Source organism: Ursus arctos, unplaced genomic scaffold (assembly GCF_023065955.2).
Source record: "Ursus arctos isolate Adak ecotype North America unplaced genomic scaffold, UrsArc2.0 scaffold_14, whole genome shotgun sequence".
In the NCBI taxonomy this organism is placed as follows: Eukaryota; Metazoa; Chordata; class Mammalia; order Carnivora; family Ursidae; genus Ursus; species Ursus arctos.
The window spans coordinates 24,229,952-24,255,409 of NW_026622808.1; the positions used below are offsets into that span (position 1 = coordinate 24,229,952).

A 25,458-nucleotide genomic window follows, 5' to 3' on the forward strand; every position below is an offset into this window, starting at 1 on the left:
TTTTCATCCCTTTGTGTCTTCCTCCATTTCTTTCATCAGTGTTCTGTAGTTTCTAGAGTAGAGAGTCTTTACCTCTTTTGTTAGGTTTATTCCTAGGTATTTTATGGTTTTGGGTGTCATTGTAAATGGGATCAATTCCTTAATTTCTTTTTCTTCAGTAACATTGTTAGTGTATAGAAAAGCAACTTCTTTCTGTGTATTGATTTTGTATCCTGCCCCATTGCTGAATTCTTGTATGAGTTCTAATAACTTGGGCTTTTCGTACATGATTTTTATGATATGAGGTATGGTCCCTCTATGCCCATACTTTAAAGTGTTTTAATCAGGAACTGATACTGTATTTTGTCAAATGCTTTATTTGCATCAATTGAAAAAAAGACAGTCTCTTCAATAAATGGTGCTGGGAAAACTGGACGACCACATGCAGAAGAATGAAACTAGACCATTCTCTTACACCATACACAAAGATAAACTCAAAATGGATGAAAGACCTCATTGTGAGACAAGAATCTATCAAAATCCTAGAGAACATAGGCAGTAACCTCTTTGACAATGGCCACAGCAACTTCTTCCAAAATACATCTCTGAAGGCAAGGGGAACAAAAGCAAAAATGAACTATTGAGACTTCATCAAGATAAAAAGCTTTAGCGTAGCAAAGGGAAGAGTCAACAAAACTAAGGGACAATCCACAGGATGTGAGAAGATATTTGCAAATGACATTTCAGATAAAGGGCTTGTATCCAAGATCTGTAAAGAACTTATCAAACTCAATACACACACACACACACACACACACACACACACACAAAACAACAACAAAAAAAAACAAAAACCAAAAAAAACACAAAGAATCCAGTCAAGAAATGGGCAAAAGATGTGAACAGACACTTCTCCACAGACGACATACAAATGGCTAACAGGCACATGAAAAAAAATTTACAACATCACTAGCCATCAGGGAAATACAAATCAAAACCACAGTGAGAAACCACCTTACACCAGTATAAATGGCTAAAATTAACAAGACAGGAAACAACAAGTGTTGGTGAGGATGTGGAAAAGGGGAATCCTCTGACACTCTTGGTGGGAATGCAAGCTGGTACAGCCACTTTGGAAAACAGTATGGAGGTTCCTCAAGAAGTTAAAAATAGAGCTACCCTATGACCTAGCATTCGAACTACTAGGAATTACCCCATAGATACAGAGGTAGTGAAAAGAAGGGGAACTTGCACCCCAGTGTTCATAACAGCTATGTCCACAATAGCCAAATTATGAAAGTAGCTTAGATGTCCCTCAACATTTGAATGGATAAAGAAGATGTGGTTCAAGGAGTTAAGATGGCGGAGGTGTAGGAGACACTTTTTCAGCCGGTCCCCCGAGTTGAGCTGGATAGGTACCAGACCAGCCTAAGCAACCACGGAACCAGCTTGAGACGCAGGAAGATGCATCTGGATCTCTACAAATGAACATCTCCAGCACTGAATATTGAGGTACGAAGCGGGGAGCCATGAAACCGTGCACAGATATCGGAAGATAAACGGAAGGGGGAGGGAGCTGCCACGTTCAGGCACTGGGAAGCGGTAGCCACTTGCACAGGAGAGCGGGCGGGGCTCGCGGACAGCACCCACAAAATAGCAGACTGAGACCATGAACCGGGTGCGCAAGCCACCAGGCATCACGCAGAACACCGGAATCCCAGTGCGCTCACTGGATCCAGACTGAGACCGGGAGCTTCCGGAGCGTGCGCAGGGCGGCTGGTGGCATTAGAAACACGAAGGACAGAGATGCGCCGGCCCTGGAAGTGAGGGCAGGGACACCGGGTGTGGGGCACACATCCCGGGACGCTGCAGGGTTGAGCAGCACCAACAGTAACAGAGTTAAAGTGGCCAGAACATCAGTGGAGAACGGGCCGCAATCCCTGTGTTCTGTGACAGAGGCTGAAATTCCACTGCTGCTGCTCTGACTCTCAGAAGAGGCACAGCAAACCACTGGGGAAAGCCGCCAGAGAACAAAAGCCGGGAAATACCGGCTCAGAGAGTGCCCATCCCCATCCCACCTCGCAGGGGACACGGAGACTCTACCCAAACAGGGATGCCTGAGTATCTGCGCGGCAGGCCCCTCCCCCAGAACACAGAAAGCAGGCTGAAAAATCAAGAAGCCCACAGTCTGGGCGCCTGGGTGGCGTAGTCATTGAGCGCCTGTCTCCGGCTTAGGGCGGGATCCCGGGATTCGGAAAGGAGTCCCTCATCGGGCTCCTCCGCTGGAAGCCTGCTTCTTCCTCTCCCACTCCCCTGCTTCTGTTCCCTCTCTCGCTGGTTGGCTGCCACATAAAGAAATAAATAAAATCTTTAAAGAAGAAGCCCACATCCCTAAGATCCCTAAAAAACAAGGGGCATGGCCTGGGACCCAGTCAATAATTTGGGCTCTGGACAACCCCGCAACCTCTCCTCATCAGAATGACAAGAAGGAGAAGCCCCCCCCCCCCCCCCCCCGCCCAGCAAAGAAAAGACAGTGAGTCTGTGGCCTCAGCAACAGAAGTAATGGATATGGATGTAACCAAAGTAGCAGAAATGGAATTCAGAGCAACGATGGTCAAAATGATGAGTAGAATTGAAAAAAGTATTAATGAAAAGGTTACTAAGAATATAGAATCCCTAAGGACAGAAATGAGAGCAAATCTGACAGAAATTAAAAATTCTATGAGCCAAATGCAGGCAAAACTAGAGGCTCTGACGGCCAGGGTCACTGAAGCAGAGGAAAGGGTTAGTGAATTGGAGGATGGGTTAATAGAGGAAAAAATGAAAATAGAAGATGGTCTTAAAAAAATCCACGCCCACGAATGTAGGTTACAGGAGATTACTGACTCAATAAAACGATCCAATGTTAGAATCATCGGCATCCCCGAGGGGGTGGAGGAAAACAGAGGTCTAGAAGAGATATTTGAACAAATTGTAGCTGAAAACTTCCCTAATCTAGTGAGGGAAACAAACATTCGTGTCCAAGAGGCAGAAAGGACCCCTCCCAAGCTCAACCACGACAAACCTACGCCATGCCACGTCATAGTGCATTTCGCAAATATTAGATCCAAGGATACAGTATTGAAAGTGGCCAGGGCAAAGAAATTTCTCACGTACCAAGGCAAAGGCATCAGAATTACATCAGACCTGTCTACACAGACCTGGAATGAGAGAAAGGGTTGGGGGAGCATATTTAAAGCTCTTTCAGAGAAAAAACATGCAGCCAAGGATCCTTTATCCAGCAAGGCTGTCATTCAGAATTGATGGAGAAATAAAGACATTTCAGAATCACCAGTCACTAACCAATTTCGTAACCACAAAACCAGCCTACAGGAGATATTACGGGGGGTTCTATAAAAGTAAAAAGGCCCCAAGAGTGATACAGAACAGAAAGTCACAGTTAATACAAACAAAGACTTTACTGGCAGCATGGCATCATTAAAATCATATTTCTCAGTACTCAGTCTTAATGTGAATGGCTTCAATGCTCCCGTAACGCCACAGGGTTGCAGATTAGATAAAAAGAAATGACCCATCCATTTGCTGTCTACAAGGGACTCATTTCAAACCCAAAGATGCATTCAGACTGAGAGTAAGGGGATGGAGTACCATCTTTCACGCAAATGGACCTCAAAAGAAAGCTGGGGTAGCAATTCTCATATCAGATAAATTGGATTTTAAACTAGAGACTATAGTTAGAGACGCAGAAGGGCACTATATTATTCTTAAGGGAAGAATTCAACAAGTGGATATGACAATTATAAATATATATGCCCCCAACAGGGGAGCAGCAAGGTACACAAGCCAACTCTTAACCAGAATAAAAAGACATATAAATAAAAATACATTAATACTAGGGGACCTCAACACTCCACTATCAGAAATAGACAGAACACCCTGGCAAAATCTAAGCAAAGGATCAAAGGCTTTGAATGCCATACTTGACAAGTTGGACCACATAGATATATATAGAACACTACACCCCAGAACCAAAGAATACTCATTCTATTCTAATGCCCATGGAACATTCTCAAGAATAGACCATGTTCTGGGACACAAAACAGGTCTCAACAGATACCAAAAGATTGAAATTATCCCCTGCATATTCTCAGAACACAACGCTCTGAAATTGGAACTCAACCACAAGGAAAAATTTGGAGGAAACTCAAACACTTGGAGACTAAGAACCATCCTGCTCAGGAATGACTCGATAAACCAGGAAATCAAAAATCAAATTGAACAATTTATGGAGACCAATGAGAATGAAAATACAACAGTCCAAAACCTATGGGATACTGCAAAGGCAGTCCTAAGGGGGAAATACATCGCCATCCAAGCCTCACTCAAAAGAATAGAAAAATCTAAAATTCAGTTTTTATATTCTCAACTCAAGAAGCTGGAACAGCAACAGAGGGACAGGCCTAATCCATGCATGAGGAAGCAGTTAACCAAAATTAGAGCTGAAATCAATCAAGCAGAAACCAGAAGTACAGTAGAGCAGATCAACAGGACTAGAAGCTGGTTCTTTGAGAGAATCAATAAAATTGACAGACCACTGGCAACACTTATCCAAAAGAAAAGAGAATGGACCCAGATTATTAAAATTATGAATGAAAAAGGAGAGGTCAAGACGAACACCATTGAAATTGGAAGGATTATTAGAAATCTTTATCAACAGCTATATGCCAATAAACTAAGCAATCTGGAAGAGATGGAATCCTTCCTGGAAACCTATAAACTACCAAGATTGAAACCGGAAGAAATTGATTCCTTAAACAGGCCAATGAATTATAAAGAAATTGAGTCAGTGATAAACAACCTTCCAAATAACAGAACTCCAGGTCCGGACGGTTTTCTTGGGGAATTCTACCAAACATTCAAAGAAGAAATAATACCTATTCTCCTAAAGCTATTTCAAAAAATAGAAACAGAAGGAAAGCTACCAAACTCATCCTATGAGGCCAATATTACCTTGATCCCCAAACCAGGCAAAGACCCCATCAAAAAGGAGAATTACAGTCCGATTTCCCTAATGAATATGGACGCCAACATCCTCAACAAGATACTTGCTAATAGAATCCAACAGTTCATTAAAAGGATTATCCACCACGATCAAGTGGGATTCATACCTGGGATGCAAGCATGGTTCAATATTCGCAAATCAATCAGTTTGATACATCATATCAACAAGAAAAGACTCAGGAACCATATGATCCTCTCAATCGATGCCGAAAAAGCATTTGACAAAATACAGCATGCTTTCCTGATTAAAACCCTTCAGAGTGTAGGAATAGAAGGTACATTTCTCAATCTCATAAAAGCCATCTATGAAAAGCCTACTGCAAATATTATTCTCAATGGGGAAAAGCTGGAAGCCTTTCCCTTGTGATCAGGCACTCGACAAGGATGCCCACTCTCGCCACTATTATTCAACATAGTACTAGACATCCTTGCAACAGCAATCAGACAACAAAAAGGGATCAAAGGTATTCAAATCGGCAAAGAAGAAGTCAAAATGTCTCTCTTCGCAGATGACATGATACTCTATATGGAAAACCCAAAAGAAGCCACTCCCAAACTATTAGAAGTTATAGAGCAATTCAGTAACGTGGCGGGATACAAAATCAACGCTCAGAAATCAGTTGCATTTCTGTACACGAATAACGAGACCGAAGAAAGAGAAATTAGGGAATCCATCCCATTTACAATAGCACCAAAAACCATATGTTACCTTGGAATTAACTTAACCGGAGACGTAAAGGTCCTATATTCTAGAAACTATAAATCACTCTTGAAAGACATTGAGGAAGACATAAAAAGATGGAAAGATATTCCATGCTCATGGATTGGAAGAATTAACATAGTTAAAATGTCCATGCTACCCAGAGCAATCTACACTTTCAATGCTATCCCGATCAAAATACCGAGGACATTTTCAAAGAACTGGAACAAATAGTCCTTAAATTTGTATGGAAACAGAAAAGGCCCCAAATCTCCAAGGAACTGTTGAAAAGGAAAAACAAAGCTAGGGGCATCACAATGCTGGATTTCGAGCTGTACTACAAAGCTGTGATCACAAAGACAGCATGGTACTGGCACAAAAACAGACACATAGACCAATGGAACAGAATAGAGAGCCCAGAAATGGACCCTCAGCTCTTTGGACAACTAATATTTGATAAAGCAGGAAAAAACATCCGGTGGGAAAAAGACAGTCTCTTCAATAAATGGTGCTGGGAAAATTGGACAGCTACATCCAAAAGAATGAAACTTGACCACTATCTCACACCATACACAAAAATAAACTCCAAATGGATGAAAGACCTCGATGTGAGACAGGAATCCATCAAAATTCTAGAGGAGAACATAGGCAGCAATCTCTACGACATCAGCCAAAGCAACCTTTTTCATGATACATCCCCAAAGGCAAGAGAAACAAAAGATAAAATGAATTTATGGGACTTCATCAAGATTAAAAGTTTCTGCACAGCCAAGGAAACAGTCAGAAAAACTAAGAGGCAGCCCACGGAATGGGAGAAGATATTTGCAAATGACACTACAGATAAAGGACTGGTATCCAAGATCTACAAAGAACTTCTCAAATTCAATACACGAGAAACAAATAAACAAATCAAAAAATGGGCAGAAGATATGAACAGACACTTTTCCAATGAAGACATGCAAATGGCTAACAGACACATGAAAAAATGTTCAAAATCATTAGCCATCAAGGAAATTCAAATCAAAACCACACTGAGATACCACCTTACGCCAGTTAGAATGGCAAAAATAGACAAGGCAAGAAACAAGAATTGTTGGAGAGGATGTGGAGAAAGGGGATCCCTCCTACATTGTTGGTGGGAATGCAAGTTGGTACAGCCACTCTGGAAAACAGTGTGGAGGTCCCTTAAAAAGTAAAAATTGAACTACCCTATGATCCAGCCATTGCACTACTGGGTGTTTACCCCAAAGATACAGACGTAGTAAAGAGAAGGGCCATATGCACCCCAATATTCATAGCAGCAATGTCTACAATAGCTAAATCGTGGAAGGAGCCGAGATGCCCTTCAACAGATGACTGGATTAAGAAGTTGTGGTCATATATACAATGGACTATTACTCAGCTATCAGAAAGAACGAGTTCTCAACATTTGCTACAACATGGACAGCACTGGAGGAGATAATGCTAAGTGAAATAAGTCAAGCAGAGAAAGACAACTATCATATGATTTCTCTCATCTATGGAACATAAGAACTAGTATGATTGGTAGGGGAAGAAAGAGATAAAGAAAGGGGGGTAATCAGAAGGGGGTTGAAACATGAGAGACTATGAACTATGAGAAACAAACTGAGGGCCTCAGAGGGGTGGGGGGTGGGGGAATGGGATAGGAACGTATTGCATGGCGCACTGGGTGTTATACACAACTAATTAATCATCGAGCCTTACATCAGAAACCGGGGATGTACTGTATGGTGACTAACATAATATAATAAAAAATCAATAAAAATCACCAGCAAGATAGTCTTACTTCCAACCAAACTAATTACACAGACATTGATACAAGGCAAGCTGTCTTTCCCCTAAAAATATAAAACTGCATGCAAGTTCTGGAAGTTAAGTCTCCTATGAGCATGTAATCATGGGTCTCCATTTTAATAGGATCATTTTGTGTACAGTTTGTAAAGAAACAAAAAATCAGTTCCAAGCCTTTGTGGGAAAACGTGGGGAGAAAGATCTAATAAGCTACTTTTGTAAATGATCTAAAATGCAAAACTTTTATAATAAGAAAGTCATGTTTCGCATTTTGAACCTAAGCATGTTTGTTATTTGTACTTGGAGCACCAACCAAATTTTCTGAATGTTAAAATATTCTCCCAAATCATAGGGCTCAAGCTGTCCATCCTCCTCAGGTGGTTGACAGATTTAGTGAATAGATGGAAAGATCTTAGCAGAGTTTCCTCCCCTTGATAATGAGTGGTTATCACTGGTGACGAGATTTGGCTGAGTGTTTTTTTCTCCCCAAGCCCACAGCCTTATTTCTGTTCCTTCTTGGCTCTCCACCTACCAAAGACTGGCGCCCTCTAGCCAATATTCACATTTACTCAGAGAGATCTTTCTATTTTGCAGTTAAGTCCAATTCCCTATCATAACCCCTTCCCAGTGACTCCCTGCTGGAGACTGCAACCCAAATTCCACAGCTTCCAACACTTGGCTTGCCCCCCCTGGCCCACCCACCAGGTTCCCACTCATGCCACCTTGCCCACATCGATGTCACAAACACTGAACTCGAGTTGTAGCTTCACCTGAATAGGAAGTCTCCAGGCTCAGAGCCTCCATACACCTGCTGCCTTCTGCGTGGAGTCATCACTGGTCTAGTCGGGATTATTCACCTGTCTATCTTCAAAATCCCATCGCATCTTTCAGACTGCAAGGAGTGATTGACTTCACCAACCTTTGGTTTTCTTTGTTTGTTTTTTTTTAACATTCCGGCAGAAAAAGGACACTTTCTCTTGCAACAAGATAGATGTAGGGGTTACCACTGTGTAACTTTTCTTCATTCTAGGTATGTTTCCTTGCTATACTGTGAGTGCATGTGACTACCCTTTACCCGCAGACACAGTTTCATTGGGAATACTATGAATAAGTACATTGAGTCATATATTTAAACAAATTAACTCAACCCAACTGAGACAAATACCTTATGATTTCACTCAGAGGTGGAATTAAAGAAACAAAACAGATGAACATGGGGAAGGGAAGGAAAAATAAAACAAGATGAAAATTCTTTCTGCTCAGTGGGGAACCTGCTCTTCCTTCTCCCTCTGCCTGTCTCTCTGCCTACTTATGTTCTCTGTGTGTGTGTGTCAAATAAATAAATAAATAAATAAATAAATAAATAAATAAATCAAAATTGACAGGAAGGCAAAACGTAAGAGGTGCTGAACTCTAAGAAACAAACTGAGGGTTGCTGGAGGGGAGGTAGGCGGGTGGAAGGGATAATTGGGTGTTGGGCATTAAGGAGGGCACTTGATACAATGAGCACTGGGTGTTATATGCAACTGATGAGTCACTACATTCTACCTCTGAAACTAATTTTATAAAATTGTGTAATTGGCTTAAGCTTAAACTGGCATCAAGAGAGAAGAATGGTAAAACACAAATCCTATAAAATAAAAATCTGTTATATTATAAAAGAGGAAACAAAACCAATAGAAAGGGGTGCCTGTGGAACTCAGTGAGCTAAGCAACCAACTCTTTTTTTTTTTAGTGTTTTTTTTATTATATTATATTAGTCACCATACAGTACATCCCTGGTTTTTGATGTAAAGTTCGATGATTCATTAGTTGCGTATAACACCCAGTGCACCATGCAATACGTGCCCTCCTTACTACCCAGCACCAGCCTATCCTATTCCCACACCCCCCTCCCCTCTGAAGCCCTCAGTTTGTTTCTCAGAGTCCATAGTCTCTCATACTTCATTCCTCCTTCTGATTACCCCCCCTTTCTTTATCCCTTTCTTCCCCTACCGATCTTCCTAATTCTTATGTTCCATAGATGAGAGAAACCATATGATAATTGTCTTTCTCTGCTTGACATATTTCACTTAGCATTATCTCCTCCAGTGCCATCCATGTTGCAGCAAATGTTGAGAACTCGTTCTTTCTGATAGCTGAGTAATATTCCCTTGTATATATGGACCACAACTTCTTAATCCAGTCATCTGTTGAAGGGCATCTCGGTTCCTTCCACGATTTAGCTATTGTGGACAACGCTGCTATGAACATTGGGGTGCATATGGCCCTTCTCTTCACTACATCTGTATCTTTGGGGTAAATACCCAGTAGTGCAATGGCTGGGTCATAGGGTAGCTCAATTTTTAACTTTTTAAGGGACCTCCACACTGTTTTCCAGAGTGGCTGTACCAACTTTAAGCAACCAACTCTTGATCTCAGCTCAGGTCTTAATCTCAGGGTTGTGAGTTCAATCCCTGCCTTAGGATCCACACTGGGCATGGAGGCTACTAAAAACTAACAAAGAAAAAAACTTGCCAAATTTCTTTTCTAACTCAAAAGCTTTCATTAAATCAATACACTTTTATTTTCTGGTCCTGATGTATTTAACCACCCAACCATCGGTTTTTCACTCAACAAATATTCACTGAGCATAAACTCCATCCTGAGAACTGTACTAGGCACTGCAGTCTCAATGACAGGGAAGAGACAGTTCTGAAGTTCAAGGAGTCTATATTGTGGGTGATCAGAGAAATTTAGTAAAGTCAATGTCACTGGAAGGAAAGTGAATCAGATCAGGATAAAAAGGGAGGGGAATCAAATCTTTGAGTTGGTTTTATCCAGGTGACTTGAGAAAACATCTCTGTAAATGAGTTTTGGGGACATTTCCAAGCTAGGTACACATCCATCATTCTGAGGATAGATATTAAATACATGAGATTTGACTTATTTTTTTAAGAAATCCAAACCATTACCAAAGATTACTGAGAAATACCAGCTTGTATACATACCAAGTGAAAGCAACTGGTTATAAAGTGAAAAAGGTAACCCAAGATATACCCTGAAGGAAAATAGAGAAGACAAGGAAGACCCAAGAATAGACCTGACTTAAAATGTGTACACCTGGGGAAAAAAATTAAAATAGTGGATGAAGGAAGCCAGGGTCTCTGGGCTTCCATATTGTGTGCCCAGCTACTCAGGAGAGTCCGGTGATGGTCCTGACGCTGAGAGGCACCACCCTGCCGAGGAGCCTGCTCAGGGCCCCCTTCATGTCCCTGTTCCTCAAGCTGTAGATGAAGGGGTTCAGCATGGGGGTGACAATGGTGTACATCACTGAGGCCACCAGACTCGTCCTGGAGGATGAAGTTGCTATAGAACTGAGGTATTCCCCGAGGCCTGTGCCATAGAACAAGGAGACCACTGACAGGTGAGACCCACACGTGGAAAAGGCTTTGTACTTGCCCACAGCTGATGAAATTCTCAGGATGGAGGAGAAAATCTGAGAATAAGAAAAGAGGATCCCAGAGAGAGGAAGAACACCTAGGACAATAGTCACAAAATACACCACAACGTTATTGATGAAGGTGTCAGAACAGGCGAGCTTCAGGACTTGAGGAAGATTGCAAAAAAAGTGTGGGATTTCCATGTTTGTGCAGAAGGACAGCCTCAAAAGGGTCAAGGTCTCAAGCAGGGAGCCCATGACACTGATGCACCAGGACCCCAAGGCCAGCAGCCCACAGAGCTGGGGGTTCATGATGACTGAGTAGTGCAGGGGGTGACAGATGGCCACAAAGCGGTCATAGGCCATCACGGTCAGGAGTAAATTGTCCAGGCATCCAAACACAAAGAAAAAAAATGTCTGGCTGAGGCATCCTGCATATGTGATAACTTTACTCTGAGTCTGGATGTTCAGCAGCATCTTGGGGACAGTGGTGGAGGTGAAACAGATGTCAGCAGAGGACAGGTTGGCCAGGAAGAAGTACATGGGGGTGTGGAGGCGGGAGTCTGAGCAGATGGCCAGGATGATGAGCACATTCCCAGTGAACATGACCAAGTATACGCACAGGAACAGCCCGAAGAGCATGAACTGAGTCTCCGACTTTGCTGAAAATCCCAGGAGGAGAAATTCTTCAGCGTGTGTTTGATTTCCTGATTCCATGTGGGTAAAATAGCTAGAAAAAAAGGGGAAAAAAACAGCATTCAATGACCATCACAGTGACAGCACAGAAATGTGATTGCCTTTAATTTCCAGCGAATGGATTAACAAAGTACTTCCCGGTTACAATTGCCTCAGTTGGGGAATTTGAGATGCTTCCATCCTTCCCTCTGCTGCCACTATCATCTGGAAATGTAGTCCTAGTTTCAAAGCAGTCATGCCCTTTATACCCGGCTACTCAGAGTGCGGTCCATGGACCAGCAGGAGCAGCACTGCTCAGAGCTTTTTTGAATGCAGAATCCCAGGCCACATTCAGACTTGCTGAATCACAATCCACATGGTGACAAGATCACGGGGGATTCCGCTGCTCATTCATGACTGAGTTGTGCTGGTCTACATCATCTGTGGCTTCCAGTCCTTCACCTTTTATCTTCTAACATTTATTTTCCTTTATGCCTTCCCTCAAACCTTACTTCCTATGTATGTAAAAAATAGGCGCTTGATAATTAGGGCATTTTTATGCCATGTATGTGGAGTTTACAATTTTCATACATTGGTATTAATTATTCTAAACACTGTGTATGAATCCTGTATTTACTTTTTCAATGCAAATACCGATAACTTTTACATTCTTTGCATTGTTTACATGACCAGATTACATTATTTTGCATGTTCCTTTTCTGATACTCTGTTCTTTGTCATTGGAAGATCTGCCAGCCACTGTGCCTTCTTTCTTTCATCTTTGAGTAGAATTTCTTTAAATATCACTTCTAGAAGTAAAAAAGCACCACATAATATGTTGATGGTATACTTGGGCATGTTTTGTTTTTAAGATCAGGATTCCAAATGCTGCCTATTTCATGACTCCAAGTCAAGGCTCTTCTCACTCTGCAGGGCTGCCCCAGCCAGTGCTTAACAAATAAGAGGAAAAGCTAATGTTGGAATAAAGCACAACCCAAGAGGTGAGCAGACATAGGGGAGGGTTGTTGGTTCCTGCTGCAGGAGGCGAGAGTCCCTGCGATGATGCTCTGAGAAGAGAAAAAAGAAAAGCCGAGAAGGAGTGAGGAGCAAGAATCCTCATTGGACATGAAATGTGCAGGACTTGAAATCAATCCTATTGCACTGTCTCATCAACCTGTTTACCCAGAACACATGGTTAATTAAAGCTTTCCTTCCCTCCACACCATTTTCCCAGAGTACTTACTGGACTGTTCTAGCTTTCCCTGATGCCTCACTCAATGGCTCTACAGGTCCTTCCTTCCAAGGACAATTGATGCAGAAAGGACAGGAAATGGGGGACTGGCAATTGTTCTTTGGAATAATTGGACATCTCAGAGAAGCATGGAGATGATGCCTTTAGCCTGTGGCTGATGAGAAGAAGGTGAGCCCTGCCAGGGGTTTCAGAGGCTAAATGCTCGGAGCCTCTTATTAAATAAATTCCCTTCATGTTGTTCAATTCTCCAAGCAATTCAGCTCTCCTGAAGCCAAGGGACCATAAATAAAGGAAAAATTTCTGCCACATCAGTCCCCGTGTGTCCACCCTTTCTACCAATGAGTCTGTATCCCCTGCTAATGGACATCTCTCCAATGTATATAACCACTCATGCAGGCACATCAGAAAGACCACCCTGTGGGCCTCTGAGCTGCAGCAAGTGACAGTCTCCAGTGTCTGACTCAGAGATATAGCTATGTCACCTGACCGCATCAATCCCAACTAGGATCCTCCCTGGAACTTCATCCTGACTTCTATTTTGAAAACTTCAGGCAGATTCTGAAAAAAAAAAAAAAAATGCATGTATCATTGCATTTGGTAGATGGTAAATTTTTTGGATACAGAGCTAGAGTTTTCTTTATACATGTTCCCCAAATCTGGTTATTCAGGTTTTTCATCTGGGGTAAAGGCATTCACATCTTTAAACACAGATAGGTACATTTTTCTTGCTATATACCCAGCTAGGTTACTCAGAGCATTCCTTTCCAACGAGAAAGAGTACTTTGTGGGTTTTTTGTGCGTTTTTTTTGTTTGTTTGAGCATAGTTGACACACAATGTTACATCAATTTCAGGTGTACGGCATAGTGACTTGACAAGTTTATTCACTATGCTATGTTCACCCCAAGTGCAGCTACCATCAGTCCCAATACATCGCTATTACAATATCGTTGCCTGTATTCCTTACACTGTGCCTTTTATCCTCGTGACTTATTCATTCCATAACTGGAACTCTGTACTTCCCTCTCCCCTTCACCCACTCTGCCCATCCCCCACACTCCTCCTGTCTAAAAATCATTTGTTTCTTCTCTGTATTTTTATAATTTTTTTTATTATATTATGTTAGTCACTGTATAGTACATCCCTAGTTTTTGATGTAAACTTCCATGATTCATTACTTGCGTGTAACGCCCAGGGCACCATGCAACACGTGCCCTCCTTAATACCCATTTATAGGTCTGATTCTGCTTTTTGCTCACTCATTTTTTAGATTCTACTTATGAGTGCAATCATAGGTAATTGTATTTCTCAGTCCGATGTAAGTCACTTACCATAATATCTTCTAGGTCCATAAATTTTGTCTCAGATGGCAGGATCTCATCTTTTTTATGGCTGAGAAATATTCGTGTGTGTGTGTGTGTGTGTGTGTGTACCACATTTTCCTTATCCATTTGTTATGATAGATACTTAGGTTGCTTCCGTATCTTAGCTATTGTAAACAATGCAGCAGTAAACATAGGGGTGCATGTTTTTTGTCAAATTCGTGTTTTGTTTTCTTTGATAATAGTAGTGGAATTATTGGATCTTATGGTAGTTTCTATTTTTAAGTTTTTGAGGAACCTTCATACTGTTTTACACAGTGGCTCTACCAGTTTGCATTCCTTCCAACAGAGTGTAAGGGCTCTTTTTCCTCCACATCCTCACCAATAATTGTTGATTCTTCTGTTTTTGATTTTAGCCTTTCTGACAGGTGTGAGGTGGTATCTAATTGCAGTTTCCATTCGCATTTCCCTGATGATGTTGAGCACCTTTTCATGTGTCTGCTGGCTATCTCTATGTCTTCTTTAAAGAAATGTCTACTCAGATTCTCTGCTCATTTTTAATTAGATTACTTGTTTTTTGTTGTTGTTGTTGAGTTGTAGGAGTTCTTTATGTATACTAGATATTAACCCCTTATCAGATATATTATATCTGATCAAATGTCTTCTCCCATTCAGTAGGCTTTTCTTTTTGTGTTATTGATTGTTTCCTTTACTGTGTAAAATCTTTTAATTTTGATGTTGTCACAATAGTTTGTTTCTGCTTTTGTTTCCCTAACCTTAGGAGACTTATCTAGAAAAATGTTGCTACAGCTGAGGTCAGAGAAATTGCTGCCTATGTTCTCTCTAGGATTTTTATGGTTTCAGGTCTCACATTTAGGTCTTTAATCCATCTTGAGTTTATTTTTGTGTATGTAATTAGAGAAAGTTCCAGTTTCAACCTTTTACATGTAGCTATCCAGTTTTACCAGCACCATTTATTGAAAAGATTCTCTTTTCCCCCATATTCTTGCCTCTTTTTTCATAGATTAACTGACCATATAATCATGGATTTATTTCTGGGGTCTCTAGGCTACTCCATTGATGTACATGTCTATTTTTGTGCCAGTACCATACTGTTTTGATTATTAGAGCTTTGTACTATATCTTGAAAACTGGTATTGTGATAACTCCAGCTCTGTTTTTCTTTCTCAGGAGTGCTTGGCTATTCAGGATCTTCTGTAGTTTCATACAAGTCTTAGTATTATTTGCTCTTGTTTTGCAAAAACCACTCATGGTATTTTGATAGAGAGTACATTAAATCTATAGATTGCTTTGGGTAATATGGACATTTTCACAATATTAATTCTTCCAATCCATGAATATGTTTTTTCTTTCCATTAATTTGTGTCATCATCAATTCCTTTCATTGGTGTTTTATAGTTTTGGAGTACAGGTCTTTTTTACCTCTTTGGTTAAATTTATTCCTAAATACTTTACTCTTTTTGCTGCAATTGTAAATGTTTTTTTTTTTTTAATTTTTACTCAAAACATGTTTTTCTTCTACTTCATTGTTAGTGCATAAAAATGTTACTGATGACTGGGTATTGATTTTGTATCTTGCACTTTACTGAATTTGTTTATGACTTCTAGTAGATTTTGGTGGAGTCTTTAGGATTTTCTATGTATAAAATCATGTCATCTGCTGGATTAAGAAGTTGTGGTCCATATATACAATGGAATATTACTCAGCTATCAGAAAGAACGAGTTCTCAACATTTGCTGCAACATGGACAGCACTGGACGAGATAATGCTAAGTGAAATAAGTCAAGCAGAGAAAGACAATTATCATATGTTTCTCTCATCTATGGAGCATAAGAACTAGGAAGATCGGTAGGGGAAGAAAGGGATAAAGAAAGGGGGAGGTAATCAGAAGGGGGAATGAAGCATGAGAGACTATGGACTCAGAGACAAACTGAGGGCTTCAGAGGGGAGGGGGAAGGGGGAAGGGGGTAGACTGGTGATGGGTAGTAAGGAGGGCACATATAGCATGTTGCACTGGGTGTTATACGCAACTAATGAATCATCGAACTTTACATCAGAAACCAGGGATGTACTGTATGGTGATTAACATAATATAATAAAAACCATTAAAAATAAATAAATAAATAAATAAATAAATAAATAAATAAATAAAATAATGTCATTTGCAAATAGTGACAATTTAACTTATTTTTTCCCAATATGGATGTCCCATATTCCCTTTTCTTGTCTGATTGCTGTGGGTAGGACTTCGAGTACTATGTTGAATGAGAGTGGTGAGAGTGAGCATCTTTGTCTTGGTCCTGACAAGAGAGGAAAGGCTCTCAGTTTTACACCATTGAATATGATGTTAGCTGTGGGTTTTTCACATATGACCTTTATTATGTTGAGGTCTGTCCTATCTATCTCAACTTTGTTGAGAGAATTTGTCATGAATCAATGTTGATTCTTGTCAAATGCTTTTGCTGTATCTGTTGACATAATCATGAGTTTTAACCTTCATTTTGTGGATGTGATGTATGACATTGATTGCTTTGCAAATATTGAAACATCGTTGCATCCCTGAAATAAATCCCATCTGATTGTGGTGAATGATTTTGTCACTATATGGTTGTATGTGGTTTGCTAGTATTTTGTGGAGGATGTACATATCTATCTTCATCAGGGATATTGGTCTGTGCTTCTCTTTGTGATGCCTTTGTCTGGTTCTGGTATCAAGGTAAGGCTGACCTTACAATGTATTTGGAAGCTTTCCTTCCTTATCTGTCTTTTGGAATATTTTGAGGTTCTTTTTTTTGTTTTTCTTTCAATGTCTGGTAGACCACTTGTGAATCCATCTGGTGCAGAACTTGTACATTCGGATGTTTTTTTGATTACCAATTCAATGTTGTTATTTATAATTGGTCTGTTCAGATTTTCTATTTCTTCCTGGTTCTGTTTTGAAAGATTGTATGTTTCTAGGACTTTATCCATTTCTTCTAGGTTGTCCATTTGTTGGTATATAATTTTTCATAATATTCTCTTATAATTCTTTGTGTTTCTGTGGCATCAGTTGTTATTTCTCCTTTCTTATTTCTTTTTTTTTGGAATTTTTTTAGTATTTTACTACTAATGAAAAGTTTTATTATAGTATTGCTATTGAAAAAATGTTACTTATTCTTGTTTGCTTTTTGCAGGTTTATTGAAATTCTGATTTATGTATTTGTGTCCTTTCTCTTTTTGTTCTCTATGAGTGCAGCTAAAGCTTTGTCAGTTTTGTTTATATTTTCAAGGAAACAGCTCCTTATTTCATTGAATTTTTCCTTTGTTTTTTTTGTCTCTGTATCATTTATTTCTGCTCTGATCTGTTATTTCCTTTCTTTTACTCATGTTGTGTTTTGTTTGTTCTATGGGAAAGAGAGCTTTGAATATAAAATCAATACCTGGTAGTGAATTAGAACAGGCATATCAAATATGAATTGTCTTAATTTAATTTCATTGTTCCATATCCATATAGACACCCTGCTTTGTTTCTGGTTAGAAGAGATAGCTTCCATCCCTGCCCAATGTGAATCAGCTATGTCAGTGCTCTAGATCCTACCCTAACCCATGTTCCGCTAGACGTTTTCCTTTCAACTCTATTGTTGAAGTATGATTACACATAATAAACTGCATCTAGTATATAGTTTGACTTTTGTGGTGAGCACAGCATAACATAAAGAGTTGAGGGTTGAATCACAATGTTGTACACATGAAGTTAATGCAACATTGTGTGTCAACTACACTTCAATAAAAATACTTTTTTAAATATAGTATACAGATTGCTCTATTAAAGGAGTCATACAGGGGCACCTGGGTGGCTTTGTCAGTTAAGTGTCTGCCCTTGGCTCAGGTCATGATCCCAGGGTCCTGGGATCAAGCCCCACATCGGGCTCTCTGCTCAGCAGGAGCTTGCTTCTTCCTCCCTGCTGCTCCCCTTGCTTGTAATCTCTCTCTTCCTATCAAATAAATAAATAAAATCTTTAAAAAATAAAAAAAAAAGGGGCACCTGGGTGTTTCAGTTGTTGGGAATCTGCCTTTGGCCCAGGGTGTGATCCCAGGGTCCTGAGATCGAGCCCCACATCAGGCTCCCGGCTCTGCTGGGAACCTGCTTCTTCCTCTCTCACTCCCCCTGCTTGTGTTCCCTCTCTCGCTGGCTGTCTCTCTCTCTCTCTGTCAAATAAATAAATAAAATCTTTATAAAATATAAATAAATAAATAAAAATAGAATAAATTAATTAATTAAAATAAAATAAAATAATTTGTAAAAGTCTTTTATTATTTCATTTTTAAAAGTCCCCTTATGGGGACACCTGCGTGTCTCAGTTGGTTAAGTGTTCGCCTTCAGCTCAGGTCATGATCCCAGAGTGCTGGGATCAAGCCTGCCTCTTCCTGTCCTCCCCACACCTGTTGCTCATCTCCCTCATGCTCTCTGTTGTTATCTTTGTCTCTCTCTCTCAAATAAATAAATAAATAAATAATCTTTTTAAAGAAATCCCCTGATGTTGTCATACACTGTATATTTTCTGTTGTGAATTGCAGGTTTATTCCCTTTGCACATTTTTCTAGAGGGATATTCAATCAGTAAAATGTCCTGACGCCTTAAAAATACCACTCCTTTCTTCTTTGGATGAATTGTGTTTTTTTCTGCCTTGTTATTTATTCTGAGCATCAAGGGAGGTGAACTGGGGCTGGAATGTTGCCAGAACCAGGGAAGCTTTCTTCTCATCAATCTCTCAGGGACTGCCTGAGCTTATTAGATCTCCTTTGTCCCTTGTGTCCATTTCCTTCCACTCTGTGTTTTTGGAATGGTGTTTTTTTTTATGTTTCTTTAAATACAGGACACAAGATGATCATATTAAAATGGAGCCCCGTGTTTCCATGTCCTTAGAAGTCTTACTCACTAGAATTTAAGTACTATTTACACATTTTTCTAGGTAAAGGTAATTTGATGTTGACAGCTTGCCTTGTACCATTTCTTTCAGCATTACTGTGGCTGAGAGACAGAAAAGCATGATAGTAACACAGTGCCAGGAGGTCAGAGTGCACTATGTGTGTGTGTGTGTTGTGGGGCATGAGCAGTCCTCAGGGCAATGGTACCCGAGTTCATATACTCCAATATGTGACCTTTAAATACCAGAATGTTCACCAATAAAGGGAAATAAGGACGGGATCTATACTCACAGAACACCTTGGAACAGAATTAATAAGATGCAAAGAACACCATGTGAAGGAAGGACTCCCTATGTCTTGAAGTCCCATCAGTGGCAGGAAAGCCACCTTGGTCCTCAACATTCTCTGCCACCACTTCTCATCTCTCTCCCTCTTGCTCATTCCCTCACCGCACTGACTGCATGTTGAGATCTGCAGATCTGCAGTAAGTGCCTTCTGCAGGGCCTTTGCTCTGCTTTCCATGCAAGGGAATACGGATATCCTTCTGTCTCATGCTTTGCCTTTTCCTGAAGCTTCTGTTAAAATGTCCCCTTCTTTGCAGGTTTTCCTGAACTACTTTGCACCCCCCTACTCCATTTTATACCCACTTTTGTTTCTTTTCCTTCATGGCACGTGTCACTAGCTGACATGAGCATGATTTTATATGTATGTGTGTGTGTGTGTGTGTGTGTGTGTGTGTGTGTATGTATGTATATATATATATATATACATATATATATATATGTATATGTATATATATGTATATATATGTATATATATATCTTCTTTCTCCATCATTGGACCCTATAGACTTTTCTTTTTTTTCTCCAAGTTTTTTATTAAATTCCAGTTCGTTAACATACAGAGTAATATTAGCTTCAGAGTAGAATTTAGTCGTTCAACACTTCCATACAATACCTGGTGCTCATCACCACAAGTGCCCTCCTTCATTTCCATCATATTTTTTACCCATCCCCCCACCCAGCTCCCTCCAGCAACCCTCAGTTTGTTCTCCATTGATAAGAGTCTGTTTCCTGGTTTGCCTCTCTTATTTTTCTCCCACTGTGTTCTTTGTTTTCTTTCTTAAACTCCACACATGAGTGAAATCATATGGTATACATCTTTCTCTGACTTATTTCACTTAGCATAATACACTCTAGCACCATCCACATCATTGCAAATGGCAAGAATCATTCCTTTTGATGGCTGAGGATTATTCCAGTGTGTGTATGTATATATACCAAACTCCTTTATCCATTCATCCCTCGATGGACATTTGGGCTCTCTCCATACTTTTTCTGTTATAGACATTGCTGCTATAATGCTTGGGGTACATGTATTCCTTTGAATTAGTATTTTTGTATCCTTTGGGTAAATACGTAATGCTGCAACCTATGGAATGGGAAAAGATATTCGCAAATGACATATCTGATAAATGGTTAGTATCCAAAATCTATAAAGAACGTATCAAACTCAACATCCAAAAAACAAATAATCCAGTTAAGAAATGAACAGAAGACATGAAAAGACACTTTTCCAAAGAAGACATACAGTTGGCCAACAGATGCATGAAAAGAAGCTCAACATCACTCATCCTCAAGGGAAATACAAATCAAAACTACAATGAGATACCACCTCACACCTGTCAGAATGGCTAAAATCAACAAGGCATGGCGAGGATGTGGAGAAAGAAGAACCTTCTTGCCCTGTTGGTGCGAATGAAAACTGGTGCAGGTACTCTGGAAACCAGTATGGAGGTTCCTCAAACAGTTAAAAATAGAATAACCCTATAATCCAGCAATTACACTACTATGTATTTACCCAGAGAATACAAAAATACCAATCCAGAGGGACACATGCACTCCAAAGTTTATAACAGCATTATCTACAATACCCAAACTGTGAAAACTACCCAAGTGTCTATACACTGATGAATGGATAAGAAATTGGTATTTATATACAACGGAATATTATTCAGTCATCAAAAAGAATTAAATCTTGTTCTTTACAATGACATGTATGGAGCTAGAGAGTATTGTGCTAAGTGAAATAACTTGATCAGAGAAAGACAAATACCATATGATTTCACATGTGTAAATTAAGAAACAAAACAAAGGAAGCTTTCAGGGAAAAAGAGAGAGAGAGAGACAAACCAAGAAACCAAGTCTTAATTACACAGAACAAAGTGACGGTTGCCAGAGGAAGGAGGGTGAGAGGATGGGGGAAACAGGTGGTGGGGATAAAGGAGGGCACTTGTCCTGATGAGCACTGGGTGCTGTATGGAAATGTTGAATCACTATATTTTCCACCAGAAACTAATATTACACTGTAGGTTGACTAACTGGTTTTTAAATAAAAATTTTAAATGAAAACAGAAAGAGTAAAATAAAAAATGATAAAAAAAATAAACACTGCATTTGCTTGAAAATTTATCATGTTATTTCTCTCATTCCTAGTGGTCATCTCCAACACATGGTACTACAAAATGACACATGAATTTCAGAGTGTCTTCTTCAGGGATTTTCAGAGGACCCAGAACTGCAGCCCCTCATATTTGGGCTTTTCCTCTCCATGTACCTGATCACTGTGTTTGGGAATCTGCTCATCATCCTGGCTGTCAGCTCTGACTCCCACCTCCACACCCCCATGTACTTCTTCCTCACCAACCTGTCCTTTGTAGACATCTCTTTTACCTCCACCACCGTCCTGAGGAAGCTGTGGAACTTCCAGACTCATAGCAAGATCATTAACTATGCAGACTACCTCATCCAGATGTATTTTTTCCTACTCTGTGCAGAGTTGGATGACATTATCCTGTCATCAATGAGCTATGACTGCTTCGTGGCCATCTGTCACCCCTTGCAATACACAGTTAGCATGAATCCCCAGCTTTGTGGACTGCTGGCTGTAGTGTCCTGGTTCATAAGTGTTCCCAATTCCTTGTTACATAGTTTAATGCTGTTGCTGCTGTCCTTCTATATAGGGATGGAAATCCCTCATTTTTTTTTGCGATCTCAATCAGGTAGTTGGGCATGCAACTTTGCTACTGGGTGGTGCTCCCCTGGCTGGGATACTCTACTCTTAATCTAAGGTAGTTTCCTCCACATGTGAGATCTTCGGAGCTTGGGGCAAGTATAAAGGACTTTCCGTCTGTGCATCTCACCTCTCTGTTGTCTCCTTATTTTATTGTACAATCCTAGGAGTGTACCTTAACTCTGCTGCTACCCAGAGCTCCCATTCAAGTGCAGAAGGCTTTGTGATGTGCACGGTAGTCACACCCATGCTCAACCACTTCATCTACAGCCTGAGGAACAGAGACATAAAGAGGGCTCTGAAAGGAATCATTGAGCTTCCAGTGATGTAAGGGCCCATCATCCTAGGACCAAAGAATTGCCCATGTTTGCAGGGCTCACAGCCTCAGAACCAGGAACTGTTATTCTTTGATGAGAGTATGGATATAGAATCTACTCCTTCTATTTATTTCCTGGAATTTCCATTTGTTTGAATTCAACTTCTTTATACATTTAAATAACTCACTTTATTGAGCTTCTGCTCTGCCTGAAGTACAGACAGTTCTCCCCTTTGTCCATGTGCTACTTTTTCAAAGTTTTTCCCAGCTCTGATCAAATATATTTGGAAATTCCCATTTATGTCATGGGGCACCATGGATTTCATAAGATTACTTTCTACTCAAACAACATATATCATTCCAAGTAATTTTTCTCTTGTTTTGCTGAAAGGATAGTCATGAGTCATAATATTCATATAGAAAAACTACTTTTGGTAAGTGAAGGCATTTATGTAATTTTATAATAAAGGAAAGTATGAGACTCAAATTATTCACTTTTTTGTGCATGATTACTTTGTAGATCTCTGCCTTCACTGCTCATCCTGATGATGTAGACTAACTTATAGTTTGTCCTATAGGGAGTCACTGAACTTCATTCTCCTTCTTATGATCATGTCCCTCTATGCAGCTGTGTCCACCACACTAATTGGCAATATGATTACCAAGTACATGTCTCCAAGTGGAGTATACACCGATACATGTATTAGAATAAATATATTATACTCAACTAGTGAATCATTGAACATTGTATCAAAACCTAATGATGTACTATAACTTGGGTAATTGAACTTAAATATAAATAAATAAATAAATAACAACAACAAAAACAAAAACAAAGAATAAAGAGATTAGCTTCATATGGCCTTTGGGCCAGGAAAGATCTTAGTATGATGAAAAAGAATTGAAAGTATACTTCGCATTACTGAGCAAAATATTTCACTTTATGCTGCCCACCTATTCACTGAATATATAGTTTGATATCCATGGAGAAGAGTTGGGTTTTCCCCGTTGGAGTGAAGAATTAGAGAGCACGTTTATGGTGTGTTTATTTCATCATCTATATCTTTCTGCTACACACAATAGGACTCTTTCCTCTGCTCTAAATGAAATATCTCCTTTTCTAAATTTTGTCATAGCCACGAAATAGGCAATGATTGAACAAGATCAATATCATTCATTGTATATCATCTATATATATGCTCAAGATCAGAGGATGACTCATTAAGGAGGTTGAATTCCTGTCCAGTCATGTACTTCAGGTCACATCTTTTGTGCAAAGAGGCATGTCCTTCTGGCCTCTCTTAGTTACCTGGAAGGAACTCTAATGAAGTCTGTCTTTCTTACAGTCATCAGAAATAAACATGGAGAAGCACATTGTTGAATCCAAAGGAAACGTTCAAGATTAGGACTGTGAGTACGTTTATGTGTGTGTACATTTGTATACATCTTGCTCTCAAATAAACACATTCACACATTTATGTAGACACACAGAGACATATTTAAATCCCATCTGTTGTGTTGGAAGAAAACCTGAACATTGGAAGGGATACACATGACAAGAAGAAACATTTGAATCATCATAAAAGAGAAAGAATGTAGAATTTTGACACAAAGATTTTCTTAATTTTAATAAAGAATTGTATTTTACCTCAAATCTTCAAGAGCCTCAGAGTCAAAACCACATTTACATTTATGCAGCGGGAAATCACTGTCCAGCTAACGGGGCAGAATATGTCCAAACTAAAACTAATTATCTCCTTTCAGTTAAGGAGGGATTTCAATACCAAATGCCTTAACCTAAGGGAAGTTCATTGAATGAGTTGAAAGGCTCAAACTCCATTCCTACAAACAATTTTTTTTCTGGACAAATGTCTGTATCCAATTCCTGCTGTAACAGATGACCACATGAGTGGCTTAAAACACAGATTTATCCTAAGTTTCTAGAAAGTCAGAAGCATGAAATGGCTCTCACTGTGTTAAAATTAAAAGGTCTACAGAGCTGTGATCCTTCTGGACACTCCAGAGGGGAATTCACTCCCTTTCCTATTTCACTTTTCAGTGGCGACCTTTCTTGTCTCGTGGCTCTCCTTCAATCTTCAAATCTACAGCAGAGAATCTGAAAATGTCTCTCAGATTCCAATTCTTTGTCCTCCCTCTTTCACATTTAGGGTACTACTGTGATTACACTAGTCCCATCTAGATAATCCAGGCTAACCTTTTTATATGAAGATCAGGGATTAGCAGCCTCATTCCATCTACTAGCTGCATTTCTCCTTGCTTTGGATCAGGATGTGGACATCTTTTGGAAGCCCTTGTTCTGCCTACTACAAAGTCTTCTTCAAATATAAATTATCTGATGTCACTCAAGAGCCCTTATATAAAAGACTTGAACAGAGAATTTATCAACACCTATAGAGTTATGTGGAAACTTTTTCTTCCAAAATTACAAACACAGGAGATTCTTAGTGGAGATGACCAAAAACTACTTACATGTGACTCTAACACAGGAGCACAGTCTTGCTCTCAAACTGTGCCCCTTAGACCAGGACCTGCAACATCAACACCACCTGGGAGCTTGTTAGAAATGCAGAGTCCCTGGGCCCCTAAGAGACCTAATGAATCAGACTTTGCATTTTAACTACAAACTTTTGTGATTTGTATTCACAATGAAAGTAGAGAAATGCTGGTCTAGAATCATATTTCTCACCATCCCACTGTTGATATTTGGGGCTGGTTAAATATTTCTGTTGGGTGCTGTCTCAGGATTATAAATGTTCAGCAGCATCCCTCAGACATGGGCAAATATTGCCAGGGGCAAATCATGTCTGGTTGAGACTGGGAAGCATTTTGACAGAATTCCAATCAAGGCTTGTTCCAATACTACATTTATAAATGAGATATTGTGATTTATAGTAAATAT

At 39.8% G+C, this 25,458-nt stretch overlaps 1 protein-coding gene across 1 annotated transcript; it reads right to left on the bottom strand.

Annotated features, from left to right (window-relative positions):
- Positions 1–10,727: 10,727 nt before the first annotated feature.
- Positions 10,728–11,690, bottom strand: LOC113249123 (olfactory receptor 7C1-like). Its single transcript, XM_026490674.3, has one exon. The coding sequence runs from the start codon at positions 11,688–11,690 to the stop codon at positions 10,728–10,730; it is 963 nt and encodes a 320-aa protein (XP_026346459.2).
- Positions 11,691–25,458: the final 13,768 nt, after the last annotated feature.